Below are 23,389 nucleotides of genomic sequence, written 5' to 3'. Positions count from 1 at the left end.
CAGTGTTTAAAAATTCTGTTGCCAATAAATTACACACAGTTAAGAGGGATAGCGAGAAGGGCCCCCGGCTTCCGCCTCAGGGGAAAAGAAATAAGCAATTCTCTGACTCTGACATTCCTTACTTAAGAACTGGAAGCTCAAACTAATAAGGCTGGATGATGTCACTCCACCCTCAGGACATGCACTGTCATGTGCTGATCCTGCAATCTCACAAGACGTGTCTCTGCTTTGTGTTGTAGTCAGAATACTTCTAATTGACAGTGTTGTCTTTAAATTCAATATCATTTCCATTAGTCTTTATGAAGGTAATCTCAGTGACTGCAGCCCATCTTCACAGGTTGGAATTACCCTTATTTCCTGTCCTCTGACTGGGTGCTGAATAGTCTCACTGCACCTAATTTCAGACCACCTGCAGGCAACTCATTGTAGTCCACCCTGGTGTACTCCAAAAAGCTTAGATCGCGCATCCTGCAGGTGCAGAGATTCCATTTATTGCGGCTGTTGTGGACACAGTTGATGTGAAGGCCTTTCAAGTACCCCACCCTAACGATCTGAGGCATTCAGACTTGATCCTGATGCTTCAGGTGAGTGATTGTTACAACCATTATGGTAAGGTGACCGATTCAGCTCTTACAATCCTGCATCCTGTTGGTGCTGTACTTTGTGTGGGATATGCAGGCCTTTCAGTTGAATCTACGCTGAGTTGGGTCTAGCACTGAGGATGCCTTTCCAAAAGCCTCTGCATCTGATGAGTCCGCACTGGGCCTTGTGTGGTGGCTGACCGATGCAAATATGCCATGTGGCAAGTGATTTATTTTTTCAGACAGTGGTTGAAGTGCACTCAATTCCACAAATGTAACCGTCATTTTTAGACTGTTTCAACATTCGAAACAAACTTGCTGTACAATCTCAATCAGAATATTCCAAGTAATCAAACGATACAATATTGAAAAGCGAGAAAAACAACAATGTGATATTGCAAAATTATTAAATAAGTTGCTTGTAAGCTTGTCACAAATGGTACATTACACTTATATGCGAAGAAAAATAACATTCTCAACTTGAAAAGGTGTTCATGGTTGTAACACAACTCCATGCATTTTTTGTGAAAAGCAGCCTTGCTCAGTCGTAACTGTAAATTCAAGAGGAAGATTTGCTATTTGTACATCTGAGGAACCATCACAGGTTCAGAAGGAGGCAACAATGAATAAGGAAAGTCTAAATTGCACCCATCCAAAATCTTTATGCCAACTGTCATTGCAATGCTTGCTAAACATTACTGCGAATTGTGAAAACATTGTGAACTAGCGAGCCGTAATTGAAGGCTGTGAAAAGCAACAAACAAAATCATAGAATGGTAGTAACAAACTTTTACAAGGGGTAACTAATCTCTTCAGTGGGCGAAAGAAAGTAAAGAAGTTAATATGAACAACAAATCCCACCATGCACTGGTCCTGGTTAACGGAATCCCAGCGTACTATCGAAACAGACTGTGAGCGAACCAGAAATAGTGCATTCACAGGGCTATGAGTGTGAAGTACAGTGAAAGACAGCAGTGCATATGATCAATTCTTGGAGTGAACCATGAACGACCTGAAACAAACTAATCTGGGGAAAATGATGTAATCGCGGCAAAGTGAGTCGGAAAAAGTACCCTGCCAATACAAAAAATGGCCAATGCTGTGAAATAAAAGATGGACCAATGCTACCAGCACTGAGTTTTGTGCAGAGTGTTGAGTGAAAATACCTTTGGAATTCAGCACAGTGTTCAGCAGTAGCCATGTGCCAAAGCACAGTCTCCAACTGTTGAATCTGCAAACTAGGATATGTGGTTAAGAAGTCTAATGTGAAAAAATCGTGCCCGATAGGGTAACATGAAACGTGGTGATATACCTGCAGAGTGCAAAGAATCCAGGGCTTCATGTACCGACATGACACCATGACAAGGAGGTGCGCCTTGAGGGGTGTGCTGGATGTATCTATAGAGGGAATGAGGAGCGACTTTGTAGTACGCACGAAGTACATAAAGACTAGCAGACTATCTGTAAACTGGGCCTGCAAGCTAGGCACCATGGAATTGGAAACGCTGACACCATAACCAATAAGTGAATACAACTGTGACATACATTTTTTTTTTTAAAAAGGTCAAAAAAGGGAAGCGCAGTGTAGAATGGTCGACCCCACGCGGTGCGGATACAGAGATCAGACGTCACTGTCTTGTCAAACATTAATACAACCGTATGTTGCCAAAAGTAGAAAATGAATAGCTCGTGGCTTAACACATCCTAATGTTCATTTGGTGAAAGCTGGCAATCATAACAACATGCATAAAGTGACGCAACAGGCATAAAAAAGCAAAGTAAAACAGGATTTTTATTAAGTGACCTGGTGTTGGACTTGGCCCTTTTTCCCAACATTTTTCGCTTTCACCCCCCTATTTTAGGATGTGTCCCCCATGGTGAAGAAAAGTATAGGCCATGTGTGGTGTGAGACTCCATGTTAAATGTAATGCAGTGGTGTGCACACTTGTTAACCCCCCATTGTAGGAATGTACCCTGGTAACATGCTGCGTTTAAAATGGATGCCATGGCTGTGTGGTGCTACCTGACTGCAGTGGGTTAGCAGTCTAGATGTTCGGTTCCCAGCTTTTGGAGGGAAAGCCTGGCACCCCGGGTGCTCTACTCCTCCCCCTGAGTCAGTTACACACCGTTCCCCAGAGACTTCTAGAAGCTTCTGGCACTGTCTGGGAGGTGGGGTGAAGGCGCAAAAATAAGGGGGCTGTGCCACCATGTTCTCAGACAGAGCAGGGACATGAACGTGAGGGGACCTGCTGCCAGGGGGTACCGCCACTTGGGCCTGTGTGCTGGACCCTGCACCCAACTGAAACCCCTCTGCTGTCCACAGGGCTAGTGGAAGCCCCACTGCAGGAGTAAAGGCTGCTGTACAGGAGTGCCACGCTACAGTGGAGGATGGTCTTTAAAGCCTACCGCCCTGTTTGATGAGTGCCCACTGACTGACCTTGCCCAGTAGTGCCTGCTGCTCTACCACCTGGCCCCTGAAGAAGGGCACTCTACTGGGCTCGACTGGACCCCCCAGGAGGTGAGGAGTGCTATCCTGGGGCCCCTGAGGCTGGTGGTGGGACCTGGCGCCTCGTGGGCGCGGCATTAAAAGTGCCCGGGGAAGAGGAGTGTCTGCCTTCCGCAGCGCTGGGCTGTGGAAGCGCTATATTTCTGTGGACTGTACCCTAAATAATAAGTGCTGGGCCCACCAAGCGCTGCACTGAGGGATCCTGCTGCCTTTGCTGTCCCACAAGAATTGGCTGCTGTGTAGTGCTAGGAGGCGGCGCTGCCCGAGACAGACTGCTGCTGCCAGACTGTGCCCCTGCGCTGTGGTCCTAAAGCGCTGAGCTACTGGAGCGCTGTGTAGCCTCTAAGCGCTTTGCATGCCTTGGGAGAATAGCTGGTGCCTACCCCGCTTCATGAAGATTTTGCTGAGCGGGTGCCCACCCCGCGTAATGGCGGCACGGTGGCTTATTTAAACTGGGCGGGAGCCTACCCCGCGTTTGTTATACTAATTGGGAGGGAGCCTACCCTGCGCTTTGCCCGCAAGATCACCGCCGCTGCCCGGGTACCTGAGAGGAAGCACTATGCCCGAAGAAGCGAGGTGCGACCCCGATCACCGCCGCTACCCAGGAGACGTTAGAGCTGCTGCGCGGGCGCCGCCGCACTAAGGGGAGAAGAGGCGCCACTGGAGATCGCTGCCGCGGCCCCGAAGGCTGGGGAGTGCCGCAGCGGTATTCAAGAAAGGCCGCACCAGACCCCGGAGCGTTCTCCGAGGCCAACGTCATCGGCCGCATCTGGTGGTGGGCGCGGCCCCATTTGTTCCTGTAGCCGCGTCCACCGGAAGCCTCCAACTGATTGGCTCCTGTGCCCAGCCCTCTGAGAAGCGGCGCAGCCATTGGCGGAGGATGCTGCGCCCCGAAAGAGCCGCACAAGGATTGGCATCCCCTTTATGGCCGCATGACTGGTTTAGGCCTGTTGTGATGTCATGCTCTGCGACTTATGTGTAGCCCTATGCAAAGGTAACTTCGGCCGGGGCTATGATGGATATGCCTTAATGCTTTACGCCCTCGGGCTAGGTTTGTTGTCTGCCTGCCTACGAAGATGCTCCAGGGGTTTATGTTAATGGAAGTGGTCCCCCTGATAGAATGCATGATGTTTAGGCTTTGATGCCCACAGGTAACTCCTTGACGACGACGCCTCCCTGTTCATCGGCCTTACGCCCAGGAGGTATAGTGAGGTATATGCCTCCGGTATTGCGCATGCTTGACTTATGCAGGTGGTGAGTTCAGGCCTGACCTAAGGTGTTTAGACCTTATACTCGAGTGAGTTGAGCAAATGGGTTAATTCCCCCAGTGACGATGCCAGGAGGTATTCCTAATGTATAGATGCCTGGTTCCACTGTACTGTCTCAAGCTAATGTGACTATGCCTAGTTCCTTTACGCTAATGTGGTTTGGCCTCATGCATTTCTTGTAATGATGTTCCCTCAATGTTATACCAAGGATGATGCCTTATATTTAGGCCCCATGATATGTCTAAGGTGTTGCTCAGGTTTTATGCACCTGGGATCCATGCTACCGGATGCCTATACGAATGTGCCTAATGTTTGCCATGCTATGGTTATGCCACTGTTAATGGAGTCTGCCTAATGTTTATGCGTGCTACCTTCATTACAGGATTGAGACTGTTGAATTCACCTTTTCCATTTGTCCATCACCCTTCCCTTCATCCGAACTGTACCAGTAATGGTCCTGGCAGCGGCCCGATTGGCGCTGCCCTGTAAATAGTCCCCGTATAAGTCCTTATCTAGTACCAGCTGGCGCAGGTTATTTGAACTGTGATTACGTTCCAAGGTGTTTATCTTATAATACACTTACTGTTTTCACCTAATCTTGTGTTGTGTCTTTTTGGAGTGTGCCTTGTGTGTCGCCTGTGTGTACTGCGTGGATGCTTCACACATGTCCTCCGGAGTTTGGCCCGCCCGCTCTGCACCACGCTACCCCATTTCTAACACCTGGGTAAAAACCAAAAACCAGCAATGACATAATGCATGAATTACTGCAATTAACACAATGAAAAACTGAACGGTGTACTCTACCACAGTTTGTCAAGTGATTGTGTACACATGGGAAATAGTTGCATAACGAATGTGTGCTCTAAAGCTGGATGTGTGTGGATGAACATGAAATGGATGCGTATCTAATGCTGGTGTAACAATCCTTATGAGAAGCATGAACAAAAGTTTCTGCAGGAATCTGTCTTTAGGAAACTGGCCATTTGAAATGTATCAATGAGACCTGTGGGAATGAGACTGTTCAAACACTTAATCCAATGAGTCTGTGATAACCGCTTTTAGGTGTTAATCTCATGGTTCAATCTGGTGGTTTCCAGCACTGTGAATCCGAGCAGAGCAATGTTATGTTGATGGTGCATCCAGTCAGCCACAAGAGATTCATTTCTAATCTTGTGTCTAATCTTGGGCACTGTGATGGTCGCCTTGATGCTCCTCTGTTTCACCCACGTATATTTAGCCACAAGGACACTTAATAGCATAAACAACTAGTTGGGCATTGCAGTCTGCCAAATGTTTCAGCTGAATCAATTTGCCTGTTTGTGGGTGAGAAATGGTATTACCCACAATGACATTGCTACAGTGTGTGCAGTTCTGACACCTCTTCATCCCTTTGAACCATGTCGCATCCTTCTGTGGAATCGACAATCACATTTATTTCAAGTTCCGGGTGCATGCATAAGCGAACAGAGGTTTATTCGTAAAAAAAAACTTGAAGTCTGGTTCAGTTTTAGAAGATTCCCCAGCTTTGGGAAATAATGTATTTTATGGTGCTTGATTGAGTTTAAAATGTGTAAACAAAAAACATGTTTTTTCTGAAATAAACTTGAACGATCCAGAGTGGACTGGCTTCGAAGAGCAATCTCTAACATTTCTTCTGGTTGCCCACGTTTGATGAACTGATCTTTGAATGCAGTACATGTCTGAATTAAAGTATCAGTGTCAGACATAAACGGTTTCTCATGTATGAAATTAGTATATGTAGCTTCAACGACAGTGGGTGAAAGCTACTGAATAGTAGCATATTGTTCAGGTAGATTGGCTTCTTGAAGACTTTGTTGGAGAGGCCCAATGATGTAAGCTCAAGCTGTATATCCAAATCAGTGCTACTTGTCTTTTGGATGGAATGTGTCAACTGAATTCTGGGCTTCTTCCGATTGAGGTCAACTGTTTACGGTTCACGGTGTTCCCTAGAACCTTTCCAAATCAAAAATATCAATGTATTTTAAATACGTAATCAAATGCTTGCCAAACCTCAGGATTGTATAGAAAGCTGTGGTCAAACTTTGACATAAAAATGTTGTCATAAGTGGGGAGCCTCAGAAAAGCTGAGGGAAGTTCAATATTTTTGTAGGTAGTAGATATCCTTCCATACAAAATAGCTATGGAACAAGAAAAATTGAACGTCTAGCAAAAAAATGTTGTTGCTTCGAAACACATCTTGGTTGACCAATTTTCATTCCACAGCCTTGATGCTCTCATCTTATGGTATAGAAGTATATAATAAAGCAACATATACTGTGCCTAGCCACCACTCCTCTGTATCAGTAATTTGTAAAAGCGCCAAACCCTCAGAAAATCTGTGTTATCTTGGACATAAGAGCGTCAATTTTGAACTAAGGGTTTATAAGTGTCGAGGTATATCCCAAAGGGTTTGTGGATACACCCAGACACAGTAGTCCTAAATGGGGTATCAGTGATGCTTTAGTGGATCTTGGGCAACATGTAGAGAATCTGTTTGGTAACGTAGTTTATTCTCATTAATCCATCCCAACTCCAAAGCTCTATCAAGTAAAGGTTTCACCCACAGTGGTCAGGTTCGAAGGTACGCCGGGATTTCGTCTACCAGGACCATTGCATGCTGGGATTTGTTATTAACATTCACTGCACTTTCTTTCGGCCACCGAAGAGATTGGTCGCTTGTGCAAAGGGTTGTTACTACCTTTCTATGGTTCTGTGTGTTGCTTTTCACAGCCTGCAATTACGGCTTGCTAGTTCACGATGGGTTGACCATTCGTATTAATGTTATGTTAAGGATATTGGATGGATGGATGCAATTTAGTCTTTTCTTGCTCAATGTTTCCTGTTTTTGAACCTGTGATAGTTTCTTAAATGTATAATTAGGTCATCTTTCTCTTGAATTCATAGTTACCCCTGATAAAGGGTGCTTTTCACCTGAATTACATTGGGTCATGCGTTACAACCATGAGCACCTTTTCAAGATGGGAATGCTATATTTTCTTCACATCAAAGTATGATGCAATATTTGTGACCACATGACAAGACTACAAGCAACCTATTAATCGTTTTGCATTATCGCATTATTGTTTTTATCTTTTTTCAATAGTGTATCATTTATTTGGAATATTCTGATTGATATTGTTCACTATTATTCTTTAGGGCACCAGCAATGTGTATTGTGTCTAGTACACGTTGGTGATGTATCTTTTTCTCAAGTGATTTACCTTGCCATTTACTGAGCTCAAAGTAGTGTCAAATGCATTATCTCTGAAGTGGGAAGTCTACTGACAGAGCAGCATCACATCCTAATTTGTCTAACTGTGAGCCATCCACATGAAGCTAAAGGCTTTTCTGCCTCCAGTCAGGGTCAGATCGATCCAAGTGCTAACAGGTAGCATGACTTCCTTGTGATACTGAAACTAGCCTGTCAGAGATGGTGTTTCATACCCCCTGTCTACGAGCTCCTGGCGATTACTGGCACTTCACAGCATTTCCATGATATTTATTTACCTAGCGGGTTCCCTCAACATCAAGGCAAATGAAACCAGCAGACGTTAACTTGTTAATGTCAAATGTCATCTGGCAGAATTGGCTATCTTGGCCCCATGGGGCGTACCTTCCGTAGACCTATTCACTACATCCAAAAATCGTTGTCCAGCCTTGGGCGATCTGGAGTTTCCTCAAGAATCATTAAGTGATTCATTCTGCTTCCTTAACAAGGTCTGCATCTGCAGCGTATCCTGCTGGTACAGAAGAAATTGGGACCAGGCACATTTGAATCTGATGGTCCTTTATTGGACCAAGAGGGTCTGGTACTTCAAACTGCGACCCAAAGTATTTGCCCTACACTTTTTCTTCTTTCGAAGGACCTACTATACCAGCAGTAAGACAAACTACTTTTAAAACATTCTACATCATCATGCATGTGAATTGAGAAGAACCAACTGAACAGCTTTAATCTAGTGTCTGAGGTGGTTAATTTTATCTTGGCAGCTTGCTGCCCTTCCGCCAAATCAATTTATTTAGGCCACTAATCCAAGCAGAAGAAGCAAGTTGACCCTCTGTTGGCTTGTTTGTGTTATATTAGGTCCAACCAGGCTTTGCTATGATCCCGATTAGGGATTACTGATCAGCCCTTTCTGCCTTCCTTTGTTAATGATCAGTCCTCATTATTGAAATCCACCATTTTGATTGTATTCTAAAAGAAATCTAACACGTTTCCTTCTTTATGGTAAAGTTGTACCTCAGTTTGATTCTAATGTTCTCAGTGTGTTCTCCTTTTGAGACTCTTCAGTTGTACCTTTGATGTTGTCAAACTGGTGCTTAGCACACAGCAAAATGGAACTTAAACGGAATCTGAGGAAGGTGACCAATGACTCTTTGGCACCTTTAACTTCTACCCTCCTAATTCTAAGAGATGAGGATATCGACTCCGCGGTGCAGAGGTTCGAAGATGTTACCTCCGCAGCGCTGGATGTGCTCGCACCTCTCTCTTTGCGCTACAGTGCTAGGAAAAGGCCTTCGGCCCCCTGGTATGTTGAATCCCTAAGGCTACTAAGACAAGCCTGTAGAAGGCGGGAACGGTGTTGGAGATCTAGTGGGAACATGCAGGATAGAGAATCTCATAAAAATCTTCTGAGGGAATACAGGATGGAGCTTATTAGAGTTAAACAGGAATATTTTTCAAATCTCACTGGGGCTCTCACTTCACCGAAAGAGCTTTTTAACATCGTTGACTCTTTAATCACTCTGAAGACCCCTGATCCTGTTACTAATTCACAGCAGCTCTGTGATAACATAGCTGAATTCTTTCAGGACAAAATTGACGATATTGTTGCGACTCTTGAGCTCCAAAGGATCTCTATATCTCCACCTGCCCCTCTCGCTCCTCAGATCTCCCTTTGTACAGAACCAGTCGGACACGTAAGTTCGATCTCGCTGTCTAGTTTTCCTCCACTTACCTTACAGGAACTAGAAGTCCTTTTGATTAAGACCAAATCTGGTTCACCCCGGATCCCTGTCCTCTTCACATCCTTAAACAGTGCAAGGAGACCCTCCTGCCCCCGCTACTTCAAATAATGAATAAGGCTTTAAGCGAGGGTATTTTCCCTTCCCAATGGAAGAAAGCGGTTGTGAAGCCGCTCTTGAAGAAGCCGTCACTGGACCCAGAAGTGCTGAAAAATTTCCGCCCCATTTCGCTGCTCCCAGCCCCAGCCAAGATGCTGGAAATCCATCTACACCAGCACCTTCCTTCCTTTCTGGATTCCGCCGGTCTTTTGGATCACTCGCAGCATGGCTTCTGGAGGGGTCATAGCACGGAATCCGCCCTTACCGTGGTGCTTGATAACATCCGCACCACGGTCGATAGGGGCGGAAGTACGTTGCTGATCCTTCTGGATCTCACAGCTGCATTTGACACCCTGTCTCCTCTCGTTCTAACATCTCGTCTGAGGGAGATAGGGGTGGAGGGGCAGGCGTTAAGCTTGTTGTCCTCTTTCCTGGACCGGAGGGAACAGAGTGAAGCTGGGAGAGTTTCTATCTCCATCCCTGCCACTGAATTGGGGGGTCCCACAGGGGTCGGCGTTAAGTCCGACCCTGTTTAATATCTATGTGACCCCCCTGGCCAGGCTCATTAGATCTTTTGGGATGGAGGTAGTGTCTTACGCCGACGACACGCAGATCTTAATGTCTCTCGCCAAGTCTGTCAGCTCCTCTGCCTCCAAGTTCAGACTCTGTATGGAGGCAGTCGCCCTCTGGATGATTAACAATTCACTGCGGCTAAATGGCGAAAAGACAGAGATCCTCGTATTCGGCGAGAAGGAAGACATCTGGTTGGCGGAATGGTGGCCTGAATCTCTGGGGACCTGTCCGGCTCCAACGCGGGCAGCACGAAATCTGGGGGTCATGATCGATCCCTCCCTTGACATGGCTCTTCAAGTAAGGCGGACCATCTCTACCTGCTGGGGCATCATTGCAATCTTGCGCAAAATCAAATACTATCTATCTGTGCAAGCTCGAAAACAGACGGTCGTAGCTTTGATAACATCTAGGCTCGACTATTGCAATGCTTTATATGCAGGGGCCAATAAAGGTCTGTTGCGAGGTCTTCAATCAGTGCAAAATGCTGCGGCGAAGTTTGTCCTGGATCTTCCGAAAAGGTCGTCTGCGACCGCTGCCAGGAAATCTCTGCACTGGCTCCCCATTGATGCCAGGATCTCATTCAAAGTGTTGTGCCTGGCGTATGGTGCCTTAAACAAGGAGACTGGAGGTATAAAAAATCTCCTCTCCTTGTACTCTCCTGAGAGGAACCTCCGCTCCTCGTCGAAATTGCTCCTTACTGTACCTCCGGTGCGCAGAGCTAAATGGGGAGGCAGAGCTTTCTCCAATCTTGCTCCAAGATGGTGGAATATAGTTCCCCTGGAGATCAGGATCCTACCTTCAATGCCTTCTTTCAGAAAGGCTCTAAAAACTTAAGTTGCGCGTTTATAAGTTTATTTTCATTCATTCATTCATTCATGCATCCTTTCTCCTGATATTGATATTGCCTTTCCACGTATGGCAGTCTGTGGTTGGATTTGCTTTTCAATGAATGTATTTGATGTATTGTGTTTAAGATTTTAATATGTTAATGTCTTATTGCATCATATAGTTTGACTTATCAATCTAGTCTCTATATGATTTTTACTTTATGTTTAATTAAATATATATATTTTTTAAATACACATATTATCTCCCGACAATTCTTTCTCTCTATTGGTTCCAGCGTGTATGGTCACTTATGCTGTGGATGTCCTAGGATTTTGTATTCACATAGGTTGGATCTGCAGTATGCCATTAGTTTCTACATTGATTGGACTGAGGAGCACCATGATGATTATTAACTGTTCGGCTCACTGTTGTGAAGATAGGGGAGTCTGTCAAGAAACATGCTAAATGTTTGACCCTGGCAAAAATGGTATCCTCCAGGGGACTTTAAGGCTGATTACATCAGACCAAAGGCTGCAACCATTGCTTTAACTTGAGCTGTTCCTATGTTGGACATCTGCCAGACAGGCACATGGCCTTTCCCTGGTCCTACGGGTGTAATGTCAGGCATGTTGCTTTGGTATTGATTCACAAGATGAGGTATCTGCTTAAACATACCCATCAGAAGGATTAGTTCCTTACTTTCAGTAGTGTGTTTTCTGGTGGATACTCTGTCTTACCTACCAATTCCTCTATGCCTGCTCACACTCTCATTCAGTGGAATGGACTTTCGGGAATCAAAGTCTCATATTGACTTTTGAATGAGGCCAGTGAAGGGCCAATTCTGCAATGTTTTCTTGCTTTGCCATTTATACAGGTAATATATTGTGCAAAGCTATGTTTCATGTTCTTGATGTCTACTGATAAAATTGTTGTCCTTGCCCTGGGGTGGCGCCTTTATGCGACTCCATTTAGGAGAGTGGGACTGGTCTGTGCAAATGGGTTATTGAAATTTCTTGATCCAGTCTGGTGTCTGGGTAGATTCCCAAGGGGAGAGATTTAGTGTTGAATTGAGTGCCCACCCAATAACATGTGATTGAAGGTAAGTACCTTATTTGTCTAGTGAACACAAAATGCAGTATTGAAAGGTTTTTGGACAATTCTGAGTATGACCATGGACCTTCACAGCATGGCTACGATCTTAAGGAGTGCCATGTGTTGGCATCTCTGTCCAACTGGAAGCTAGGATATCCCTCCAACTCATACTGTTTCCAGCCTTTTTGGGGTCAAAACCTCTCTCCCAAACATTGGGGATGAACTCCCGCCAACAAGAAACCATGACATATGGTCTGCCTTCGACCACTTCATATCTTTAACTGTTTAGCCTTTCACAATGGCATGGGGATGAGTCGGACTACTCTTGTGCAATTCTGATACTTTCTTGTAAACCACATTTACAGGTAAAACATAGCTATTGTTTTTCCAAAATAGCCTCAGTCAACTAGGAACTGCCCAGATGATCAACCATATCACCAGTAATTCTCAATATTTACTGTGCCTGTCCTAGCTTGTAATCAGTGTCCACAGTAAAAGGTCTCACACAAGTGGGATCCACTTCAAACTCACTATTCTGGATTGCAGATTAGCTGACACATCTCAGATAAACAAGCCATAAATAGTACTTGTTGAATGCAAGCAAGACTCAAATACTGTGCATGGACCCGAAGGATCAATTTTTTTCACTGTTCAGTGCGCTTTGTTGAGGAGTCCTTCATCCTGAGAAGGCGTAACTCCTGCAGCACTCTGAACATTTCCTGTATACCTTCAAACATCCAGCCACAGGAGCACTTTGCTGCTTGGTCCTCCTCTTTCGAACGACCCGGCTCAGATTTATATCTGCATAATCCTTAGCTCCAAGATGTTTTGTACTCTGGCACGCTGAATTCCAACGCTCAAACCCATTCCCAGATCACACATAAGAAAACATTCTTAAGTACTTATAAAATGCTCAGGGTTCCTATAAAAACATGGCAATCCCATTACTCTCTGGGGATTTAATCTTCATGGATTCAATCAATTGTGTTAGATTATCAATTTACTATGCTTTTTGCTTATTAATTCGAGTGATCTCGAACTTGAATATGCACTTTAATTGGTAATGGTAGATAAAGATTTACATGTGTATTAGTCGATTTTGTCATTTTAAGCAAAGCAATTTAATTGGTTTTTTTATATCTAATTTTTATTTCCTGAAATGGTTAGCGAATTCAAATCTGCAACCTTTTTCCACCTTAAGTGCAAATGTCAGTACATACTCTATAGTAATATTCCTGTTAAGCTAAAGTTTTAAGTGAGGCAATTTGTTGTATTATGTTTATTAGTTTGAGGAAATAGGATGAAACATAAGACTGTAAAGAATAAGATCTTAAACTTAAAGGAGGAAGTTCCTCCCGAAACAGTCCATGTCTGTATTATACAATATTGTTGGGATGCTAGTTCAATAAATTGGTCAAATACTTTGTGGTTCACTGATTTTTACACATTATATGAAACTGCACATGCAGTCTACTCTTCTACCCAAAACTACATACTACACCAGGCAAGAATATACATTTGTATTCTTTTTTTTTTTTTAAACAAATGTCTTCTCTTGTTCACTTTGTATTTTTCTTATGTATTCTTTTTTATTAACTTAAAATTCAGAAAGCATTGGTGAGTTCTGTAATGTTTCAAAAAGATTTTGAGTAATTTTAAGAGCTAAAAGTCCTAAGTTTGGAAAATCTGTTTTTAGTATTTTTTTTTTTTTTTTTTAACTTCAGAATATCTGACAAAAGTTAATGCTTTGATGGGTGTTGTGAAGGATTATCAACTTAGTATCACAATGACTTCTTTATTAACAAATTCTATTTATGGCAAGTCCATGGTGTCATGTGAGTCGGAAAGTATTTGCCCATTCAGTATTTTAAACCTTTGCCTTTTTATTGCATGTAAAAACGCAGTTTCCATTTATGCAGTATCCATATACTAGGAGTCAAGAGGGAAGTACAGGACTAGGTCGCCCTCCACTCAATCAATCAATAATCACAAAAAGACCTGGTCCTAAAGGCAATTAGTCTTATGGATCTGGGAACATCTATGGATTGCCAAAAGATCATTCCAACCACACCTCTGATTCTAGAGATTATTACCATGTTCCAGTATATTGCCAAAATAAAAGATAGCCATTCTCTGATAAACATGTAACCAGACAACACAGTACATACTTCCACTAGAAGGACAACATTTGAAAAAATGTGAGAATAGCTAGATGACACCTCACGGGCGCACCACCAATGGGACCCCTGGTTGGTACTCACCAGGATGGCCCTGTTCTCATCATCGGTGTCACCTAGCTTAACGTAAACGTGTCCGAAACCCAAAGGAAAAGGAGACAGTGAATGGTGCAGTGTACGCAAAACTTATATGTGACAAGGACTAACAACGTTCAACATATAACACAAAAACTACTGTGCAAACAAGATACAAAAACCTTTTACTCGCATTCTCTTGTTGCAAACAGTAAACATATATACATAAAAAGGAGAGATGCGAATACTACCTATCGATTCGCACTTCACTCCATTTATGCAGTGCCAATAATGATTAACCAGTGCATGAAAGACTTTGACATTTCACACTAAAAACGTCATTAAGATGTATGGACACGTCTCTGATTCGGGAGTCGATCACTCGCGGTCGGCGTTTCCGCCCAACCGATTACGATGCGACCAAACACTGTTCAGTCGGAGTTTCATTGATCCCCATGGGAGCCCGTGTTTGGACCAACAACACAGAGGCCTATGGGGAAATGGGGTGTGTAAAACCATGCACCCTGTTGTGAGCACCTCAGTGCCTGCCACACAGTGCAGTGTTTTACAGGGGAGTCCCTTAGGTGCCTTCCTTTGCCCCAACTAGAGGCCTCAGGATAAAGGAGGCCCTGCTAGGTTCCCCAAAGTCACTTTGACGGCCTTTTCGTGTCGGATAGGCTGACTCGGAAAGGCTGTTGGAAATTGTAATTGGTCGGTCGGAAACGCTGTCTCTAGAGGTGCACAATGCAGTTCCGACTGAAACGAATACTCCGAAAGCCAGTCTGAACCGATTTGGAATAAACGCTCTGTTTCCTTTACGTTCGTGCACATCGTAATTGGTCAGACGGATTGTAAACAAACCAAGTCGGTCGGAAGGGTTCCAACGCGTTCTTGGAAATTCTGACTGCCGGGCTGAGGCTTTCCACCCGACATCGTAATGAGGCCCCAAGTGTTTAAAACTAAGCGTGGCAGCAGAGATTGTGATTCGTTTCCGAAGTATGCAGCAGTCCCTTTAGTTTTGTACGGTTGAGTGTCACCACCTGGTTGACTGCCTTAAATCCGTTAAACAAAGAATGGTGCGGGTATCTTGCATATACTGACTAACATGTATATTTTGTGTGTGTGGAATGTGTGAATCAATGGGATGGGGACCTCTTAGCCATAAAGGCAGTGAAAATCAAATAAAAGGAATGGTCTAGCACCAGGACTGCTGTTTTGTTTTTCTTAGTATGTAGCCCCCTCGAAGTTTCCACTCTACTAGGAAACAAACTTTTTGTTTTGTATTACGAACTATTCTATCCTATTGAGCCTTTTGACATTTTGAAAAACACAAAGGGAAAATAAGAAGTCTTGCTTATAAAACTGTAAATGCAAACCTAGCTTCTCGTCTAAAGTAGCATTAAGTTTGGCAAGCAATGTTACAATCTTATATTGAACCTGATCATTGCTGCTTCCTTATTTTTCTGATAGTGTGTGGATATAGTCCACAGCACATTGCATACCAGAAGAAATAGGACCCTACAATCTGGTATTACGTGTTCTCTCATGACTGTTTCTTATCAATGACCTGTATGTACAATTCTTTTAAATTAGTTTTTTAAATATTTTTTATACCTACAGTCTCCCTTCATTTGTCATCTGCTCTATTTACTTACCAGGAAAGAGAGCGGTAAGTCCACTTTTTTTATTATCTAGGTGTAAGATGACAACCGCGATTACTCGATCATGCTGTTTAGTTGAAAAGTGTGTTTAAAAAAGAAAACAAAGATTAGCTGATTGAAGTTCTCACTGAAAATGATCGCACTTTCAATATGCGCAGCGGGTTGAAAGCAGCAAGCCGTTTCACAAGAAAAAATCTCCTTTTTAAAACATTCTGCATGCGGTAACACGTTTTTTTTTCTGATCAGGTCCAGAGTGTGTGCTGACTTAAGCAAAGGACACTGTAATGTTGAATAGTGTATTAGTCTGTGTGTTTAAAATAATGACAGTGCTAAATGAAAAATACTGGATTATCATGATAAATAACAATGTCAAGCAGTTCAACAGTATTAAAAGTGTGTTTCTTCTTCTAAATATGTTTTTTCTTTTGTAGTGAAGCCTTTTCGAGTTAGAAAACTAATAGAGATGCAATCCAAAATGGTGAGTCCTCAAGAACAAGGCAAATTAGGACCTTTGGAGCTCTACATCTGGTAACAAGCTACATGGCAAGATGTTTTATACCAATTAGTCTATTCATCTGTCAAACTCCTGGTTGAGCCAAAGGATATTTTATCAAAGTATATAGGTTTTTCATTTTTCGTCTTCCTTAGTAAAATTTGTGATGCACAGATTTGAAAAGGTTTTGGTTTCTATTTGCTCTTTCATTTTGGTGATTTAATTTTTCGGTAAAGTGATCATTTTTTCTGTGCTAACTCCTAGATTGGCCCTTATTATGAACTTTTTTTAATGGATAAATTCAGATAGGCTACTTTAATGATTTGAAATGTTTGAACAAATGATGCTCGAGATTGTTCCTATTCTTCCTTTATAATATGTGTCTTGCACTCATTCTATGTATCCTGCAAGCATTTAAACAAATTGGTTTATTAAAACGTATAGATTATTCTGAACTGTGAAAACATATATAAATAGCTGTTGAATTCAAACAGTATGCTCTTTAAATGCCCATCTTATACAGTGCTAATGTCCTCTTGCTGTGTGTTTGTTTGGTCTACATGTTTGCACTTGATGTTTTTTGATTTTGAATCTTAAATCTGTTCCCATTACTGCAGGGAGCACTTCCTCATCTTCAAGGCTTGTTGTCGCTGTACAAGATTTATTGCCCTCAATTGGTTTCAATATCGCTGCCAAATAAAGCAAAGGTATGTGTTTTGTATAGACCTCTCTAATGGTAACAAAGGACTTAGTACTACCCTTATTATATAATACTTTGCAAACCATGTCGATTTTGAAAGAGTAATCTGCAGTTATATAAATTTCACTTATGTACCTCCTAAAACCTGGCATTTCATTCCTATGCCATCCAAGCGATTCATGACATTGGTGGTTCTTCATCATGCAATTCTCTCTGATGCTCAAAGATAATCTATCCCCATGCACAGAGATCATGCCAAAAAGACAACATTTACAGTTTTTGCAGGTCCTTTTGTTGAAGACTCCACTGTACATAAGCATTTGCAATGCAATCAGTCGACTTTGGGACCTTATATGTATTTAGCTATGCAGCACATTAGCCCAGGTGCTGAAACATCTACTGTTCTTTAACATGAAGGGAAAGTAAGCACCAAACTGTGTGACACCCCAAGTATGGGAACACTTGGAGAGAAATATTGCCTTTCAGCGGGAGATGGTAGAGTCCAAAGCTCTGTTTTTAATATAAAATAAGGGCCTTCTGTGGTCATATCCCTAAAAATACAAGATTTGAAAAAAATATTATTGTCTACGGGTGTTTGTGGAAGATAATTTCTGTGGACTGGAATTTAGAGAATGCTAACCTGAATCTGGTATTTTACTGACCTCTGCTGGTCGTTTCTATCAAAGTTAAATGGAGACAGTTGAACAGAAAAAAAGTCCCCAAGTAAAAGCAGACAAGACCTAGGGTTGATCTCCAGAGCCCACAAAGTACATACACATAAGTATATAATAAAGTATATACAATAGGTCTTGAATGCTCGACCTAAAAACAGTGTAATTAGAGCAAAAAAGAAAACTGGAAATGATGCCTGAATGCAGTGCATACAGACATTAGGAATTAAACACTGCTCCTGGCAAAAACTTTGAAAATACCACTATCCCATGTTGCATATCTTCTACCTGGAGAGATCAACACAAAAATATTTCAATTGCAACAAGGTAAGTAGCACAAAATACAGAGGTAATCAGGGGAAGACCAAACCATGTATTGAGAAAGTGAAATTCGAACTGCAAAGGAGGCAAGGTCTTTGACCAGAAGACCCAGAGGAGCCGGGGACACAAGGAACCAAGGGCCAGATGTAGGTCACCGAATAACGGTCGGTAACGGCCGATTTCGGCCGTTACCGACCGGTATTTGGTGATTGAGATGTAGGGGGCCTAAATTTTGCAGAATCGGTAAAATACCGATTCTGTAAAATACCGATTCTGTAAAATACCGATTCGGTAAATTTACCGAATCGGTAAATCTATATGTAGGTGGCATGAATGTGATGTTATCCCGCATTCCTTCACCCCGCATACCATCACTCTGCATTTTTAACAACGCGGGACAATTACTCCACAAAGCCATAATTCCTCAAACTTTTACTCCGCATATGCCTTTACTACGCATGCCATTACAATGCAAAGGCATCCGTGGTGTGAAGTCATATACTCTGTAAAATGTTAAATATATATATATATATATATATATATATATATATATATATATATATATATATATATGTGTATATATATATGTATATATATATGTATATGTGTATATATATATATATTTAATTTTTTATTTTTTGTTTCCCTTTACCCCTAAAAAATAATCCCACCCTGGTCCCTTTAAATACCCCTGCACCCCATAATCATAACCCACCGTTACTCCTTAAAATACCTGAGCACCCTTAAAGAGTAACCCATCCTGACCCTTAAAATACACCCTATACCCCAAAAACCATACCTAGCCCAGAACCCTAAAAATACCACTGTACCCCGAAACCCAAACCTAGCCCAGAACCCTAAAAATACCACTGTACCCCGAAACCCAAACCTAGCCCTGAACCCTAAAAATACCCCTGTACCCCAAACCTAGCCCTGAACCCTAAAAAACCCTGTACCCCAAAACCCATATCTAGCCCTGAACCCTAAAAATACCTCTGTACCCCAAAACCAAACCTTGCCCTGACCCCTAAAAATACCCCTGTAACCCATAACCCATATCTAGCCCTGAACCCTAAAAATACCCCTGTACCCCAAAACCCATATCTAGCTCTGAACCCTAAAATACCCCTGTACCCCAAAACCCAAACCTTGCCCTGAACCCTAAAAATACCCCCGTACCCCAAAACCCATACCTAGCCCTGAACCCTAAAAATACCCCTGTACCCCCCTGTACCCCCAAACCTTGCCCTGAACCCAAAAAAACCCTGTACCCCAAAACCCAAACCTAGCCCTGAACCCTAAATACCCCTGTACCCCAAAACCCATACCTAGCCCTGAACCCTAAAAATACCCCTGTACCCCAAAACCCATACCACTACACCCAAAACCATATACTTACCTTAAATTTAAAAAAGATATGATTTTAACATTCATGCATTTACAACTAATTTCATTGTAAATACATGCGTGGTAAAAGCATATAAGATGTAATGCCTTACGTTATGAAGGCATTGCGGAGTCATGGTACTTTCATAATGAAAGTATGCGGAGTCATGGTATGCGGGATGAAAATTGCGGAGTAATGTGTGTTTACCAGGTGGCACTGGATACAGTGCCACAGGTCCCTAAGAATTAGTTATTTACCATGTAATACTATTGCACGGTAAATAACGAATTCCTGTGTACATGCACATCTGTTCATGTACACCTGGGCCAATGTGTGGCACACACACATGCCCTGAGGGCATGTATGTGTGTCACATGGCACACAAGCCTGAATCAGGGGTGCAACAGGGTGTCAAAGTGACACCCTGTCCCCCTTGTCAATTCGGTATTTCCCGATTCGGTAATTGCCATAGGTTCCTATGGGCCTCAAGGCCCAAAGGAATCACTGGCAATTACCAAATCGGTAAATACCGATTCAGTAATTACCGAATATTCTCGAATCGGTAATTGATTCGGTAAAAATACCTACATAGCATTTACCGATTTTGTAAATACCGAATCGGTAAAATTCGGTATTTACGAATCGGTAAATACTAATTACCTACATCTGGCCCCAAGTAAGGTAAGTACCCAGGAACTCCACGGAGGCTGTGTGCAGAGTAAGAACACAGCCATGTGCCTAATAGAAGTCAATGGAGAAGTCACTGTTGCAGTTTAGCAGAAGGTCCCTTCCCAGAGGACCCCGAAGAATTCCCTTAGAGGACGAAAGGTTGGAGAGCCAACCCACCCATGGATGCCCCGGAGACCAGGTTACCTACACCAGGAAAGCCAGATGCATAGGGGTGAAGAGATGTTGGAAACCTCAGTAGAGGACAATGGAAGACTTGGAGAAAGGGGCCTCTGGATAAGAAGGCAGAATCCAAGTGTGGATTCTGGAAGTGAAGAACCTGTAAGCAGAGGGGACAGAGTCTATGCCACTCAGGAAACCAGGAGGCATGGAATACCAATGCCCCTGATGTCAGACGGTTCAGACGAGTTGACAGTGACTTTGTCACTGCAGCATTGAGGACCAGGCGACACTGAAGACCAGGAGCAGTGCATGTCCCATGTCTGATGTCTGTAACTAGGTGGTCGGTGTCCAACTGGATCACCAACAAGCCTTAGTAGCCACAACTTGACGTGGAGAATGAAAAGGTAGCAACGTTGGGACCAGCAAGGTCCAAGGGACTTGACAACAGCAAGAGAGGCAGAGCAAGCCCTGAGCAAGCAGGGGAGCCCACTGAAGCAGAAGACCCGGAGGAGGACCCACAGGCCAAAGGCACATGAGTTGCACGAGGAACTCTAGCAGCTCACAAAGAAGGAAGGCCCACGGTGCAGAGGATGCAGTGAGGACATTGTACTTGGCAGAAAGAGATGCTCGAGCTTCTTGTAGCCGAAAGATCTCTGGAGTGCAGAGCCAACAAGCTTTGGCAACTGCAAGTCGACAAGGGGCACAAGGGTTCGGTCCCAGCGGTTCTGACGAGGGATACTGGCTCAAAATTGCAGAGCGGACAGGTCAGGCCTCGGGAGTTGCAGAAACACCACCTGTGTTGCTCCGCCTTGGTAGTCTGTGGGATGTCAGGAACAGCAGATTACGGTCCCCTTTGTTGCTGTGCCTGCAGATGCAGAGAAGTGACTCCTTCACTCCAAGTTTGAGTTTGAAATATTTCTTAAGCGCGCGTACACCAAGCGGTTTCATGGCGCTGTAAAGTACTGAATCCCTGACGGGCAGGAAAAAGGGAACACAAGAAAAAGTAGCTTATGGGGAGAAGGCTTGTGTGAAGAGAGGTTTTTAGTGCCTTACGGAAAAGTGTGGACTGGGGGCAGGATCTCAGGTGAACCGGGAGGGAGTTCCAGAATGCAGGGGCGAGTGTAGAGAATTTGGAGCCTTCCCATTTTTTGCGTTTGAAACGAGGAACTACGAGCAGTTGTTGGGCGGAGGAGCGTAGCTCCCTGGGAGGAACATAAGGTTGAATTTCAGAAGTGATAAAAACAGGGGCTGAGCCGGACCGGGCGTTGAAGATGATGCAGCCCAGCTTAAACTGGGCTCGTTCTTGAATGGGGAGCCAGTGTAGAGACTTGAGGAGGGGAGTGAAGTGGTGTGATTTGGGCAAGTTGAATACCAGGCGGGCCGCCTGGTTCTGGACCAGCTGGAGACGTCGCACGCTGTATGCGGGCATGCCACAGTAGAGGGCATTGCCGTAATCCAGGCGGGAGATAACCATTGCCAGGACTATGAGTTTGAGGGCAGAGAGAGAAAAACCGAGAGACTTTGCGGATAGTACGGAGAGAGAGAAAGGACGAGGACACAACAGAGCTGACTTGGGAATGAAGGGAGAGTTGGTCATCCAGTTTGAACCCAAGAGTTTTTACAGAGGAAGACGGAGTTGGAGGGGGACCTAAGGAGGGGGGCCAGAAGAGAGAAGACCAGGGACTGGAGCAACCACCTGTCAACACCAACTCCGTTTTGTCGGGGTTTAACTTCAGGTGGTTGTAATTCATCCAGTCCCGGATGAAAGTCATGACAGACTGGAAATTGGAAATGGACTCGGGGGAAGAGGATAAGGAAAAAATAAGCTGGAGGTCATCCGCGTAGTTGTAATCGGAGACCTCCAGCTGTTGGAGGGCGAAGATGAGGGGGGCAATATACAAATTAAATAACAGAGGGGAAAGGGAAGAGCCCTGGGGAACCCCACATTGAACCGCAGGGAAGTCCGCCGAAAAATCACCCAAGCGCACTGCTTGGGTGCGGTCACTCAGGAAGGAGGACAGCCAGACCAAGGCCGATCCTCCGATTCCTGCCGCTCTGACACGAGAAAGTAAGATGGCATGATCAACCGTGTCAAACGGCGGAGAGATCGAGGAGGACCAGGGCCTGGGGATGGTTAGTGTCCATACCCTCTCTGAGGTTGTCAAGGACCGATAATACTACGGACTCCGTGGAGTGTGCGGGGCGGAACCCATCCTGCCGGGGGGGCTAGTACCCTATTCTCCTCCACGAAGGTACTGAGCGTTCTGGTTACATGGTGCTCCAGTACCTTCGCCAAAAAGGGCAAGAGTGAGATGGGTCGATAGTTGATGAGTACTGAGGGGTCAGCGCCTGGTTTTTTGAGGATGGGCAGGATGACGGCCGATTTAAGAGGTGGGATGACGATGCCTTGTGATAGTGAGCTATTAAGGGTGAGGGGGGGCAAAACACAGGCAGAGTAGATCTGTTTCAGGATGTGTGCTGGACAAGGGTCTAGAGGGCAACCGAACTTAACCAAAGGCAGAAGAGAAAGGAAAGATTCTTCTGTAAGAAGGGGGATGGAATCAAGGCATGCTGCGACTGGGGGTCAACAAAGGAAGGGGAGGGAAGGGGGATGTTGCTTTAATAACGGAGATTTTTTCGAGAAAAAAAAGAATTGAGGGAATCACAAAGGTGCTGGGAGGGGGAGGGTTTAAGGGTGGCCCTATCGGAGTATGCGAGGCCGTGCTCAATAGCGAAAATTTCTCTGGGCTGATTTTCGGCAGTTAGAATTTTGGAGGAAAAGTAGGCGTTCTTAGTCGCCAAGATAGATTTTTTGTACAAGGCCGAGAGGGTGATGTACTGGTTTCTGAGGATCGGACAATAGTCTCGCCTCCAAGAGCGTTCCGCCCGGCGGACGTTGAGTTTTTGAACCTTCAGTTCATCGTTAAACCAACGATTTGCGTTGTTGGTGCGCCTGGATGATACCCGCCTTAAGGGGGGCGACTAAGTCGCAACCTGATCGAAGCCATGAGTTGATGGAGTCAGCTTGTCCGAGAGACGGCAACCCGTGAAGATCCGGGCTGGATGCGGAAAGTGTGGCAGACAGCGAGGCCACATCCACATGGTTCCAGGAACGCGCTCAG

General features: G+C 44.2%; 1 protein-coding gene across 1 annotated transcript in view; it reads left to right on the top strand.

The window, feature by feature from the left end:
- CENPI (centromere protein I) overlaps positions 1-23,389 on the top strand; it is a 368,972-nt gene that overhangs the window by 150,468 nt on the left and 195,115 nt on the right. The window contains exons 6-8 of the mRNA XM_078688407.1: positions 15,806-15,854; positions 16,278-16,324; positions 16,957-17,046. Of these exons, the coding sequence (XP_078544533.1) occupies positions 15,806-15,854; positions 16,278-16,324; positions 16,957-17,046 (186 nt within the window). The remainder of the gene's footprint in view (positions 1-15,805; positions 15,855-16,277; positions 16,325-16,956; positions 17,047-23,389) is intronic.

Source organism: Lissotriton helveticus, chromosome 4_1, assembly GCF_964261635.1.
Source record: "Lissotriton helveticus chromosome 4_1, aLisHel1.1, whole genome shotgun sequence".
NCBI classification, from domain to species: domain Eukaryota; kingdom Metazoa; phylum Chordata; class Amphibia; order Caudata; family Salamandridae; genus Lissotriton; species Lissotriton helveticus.
The sequence above is the reverse complement of the archived record's forward strand: the minus strand, read 5'-3'. Positions and strand labels throughout refer to the sequence as shown.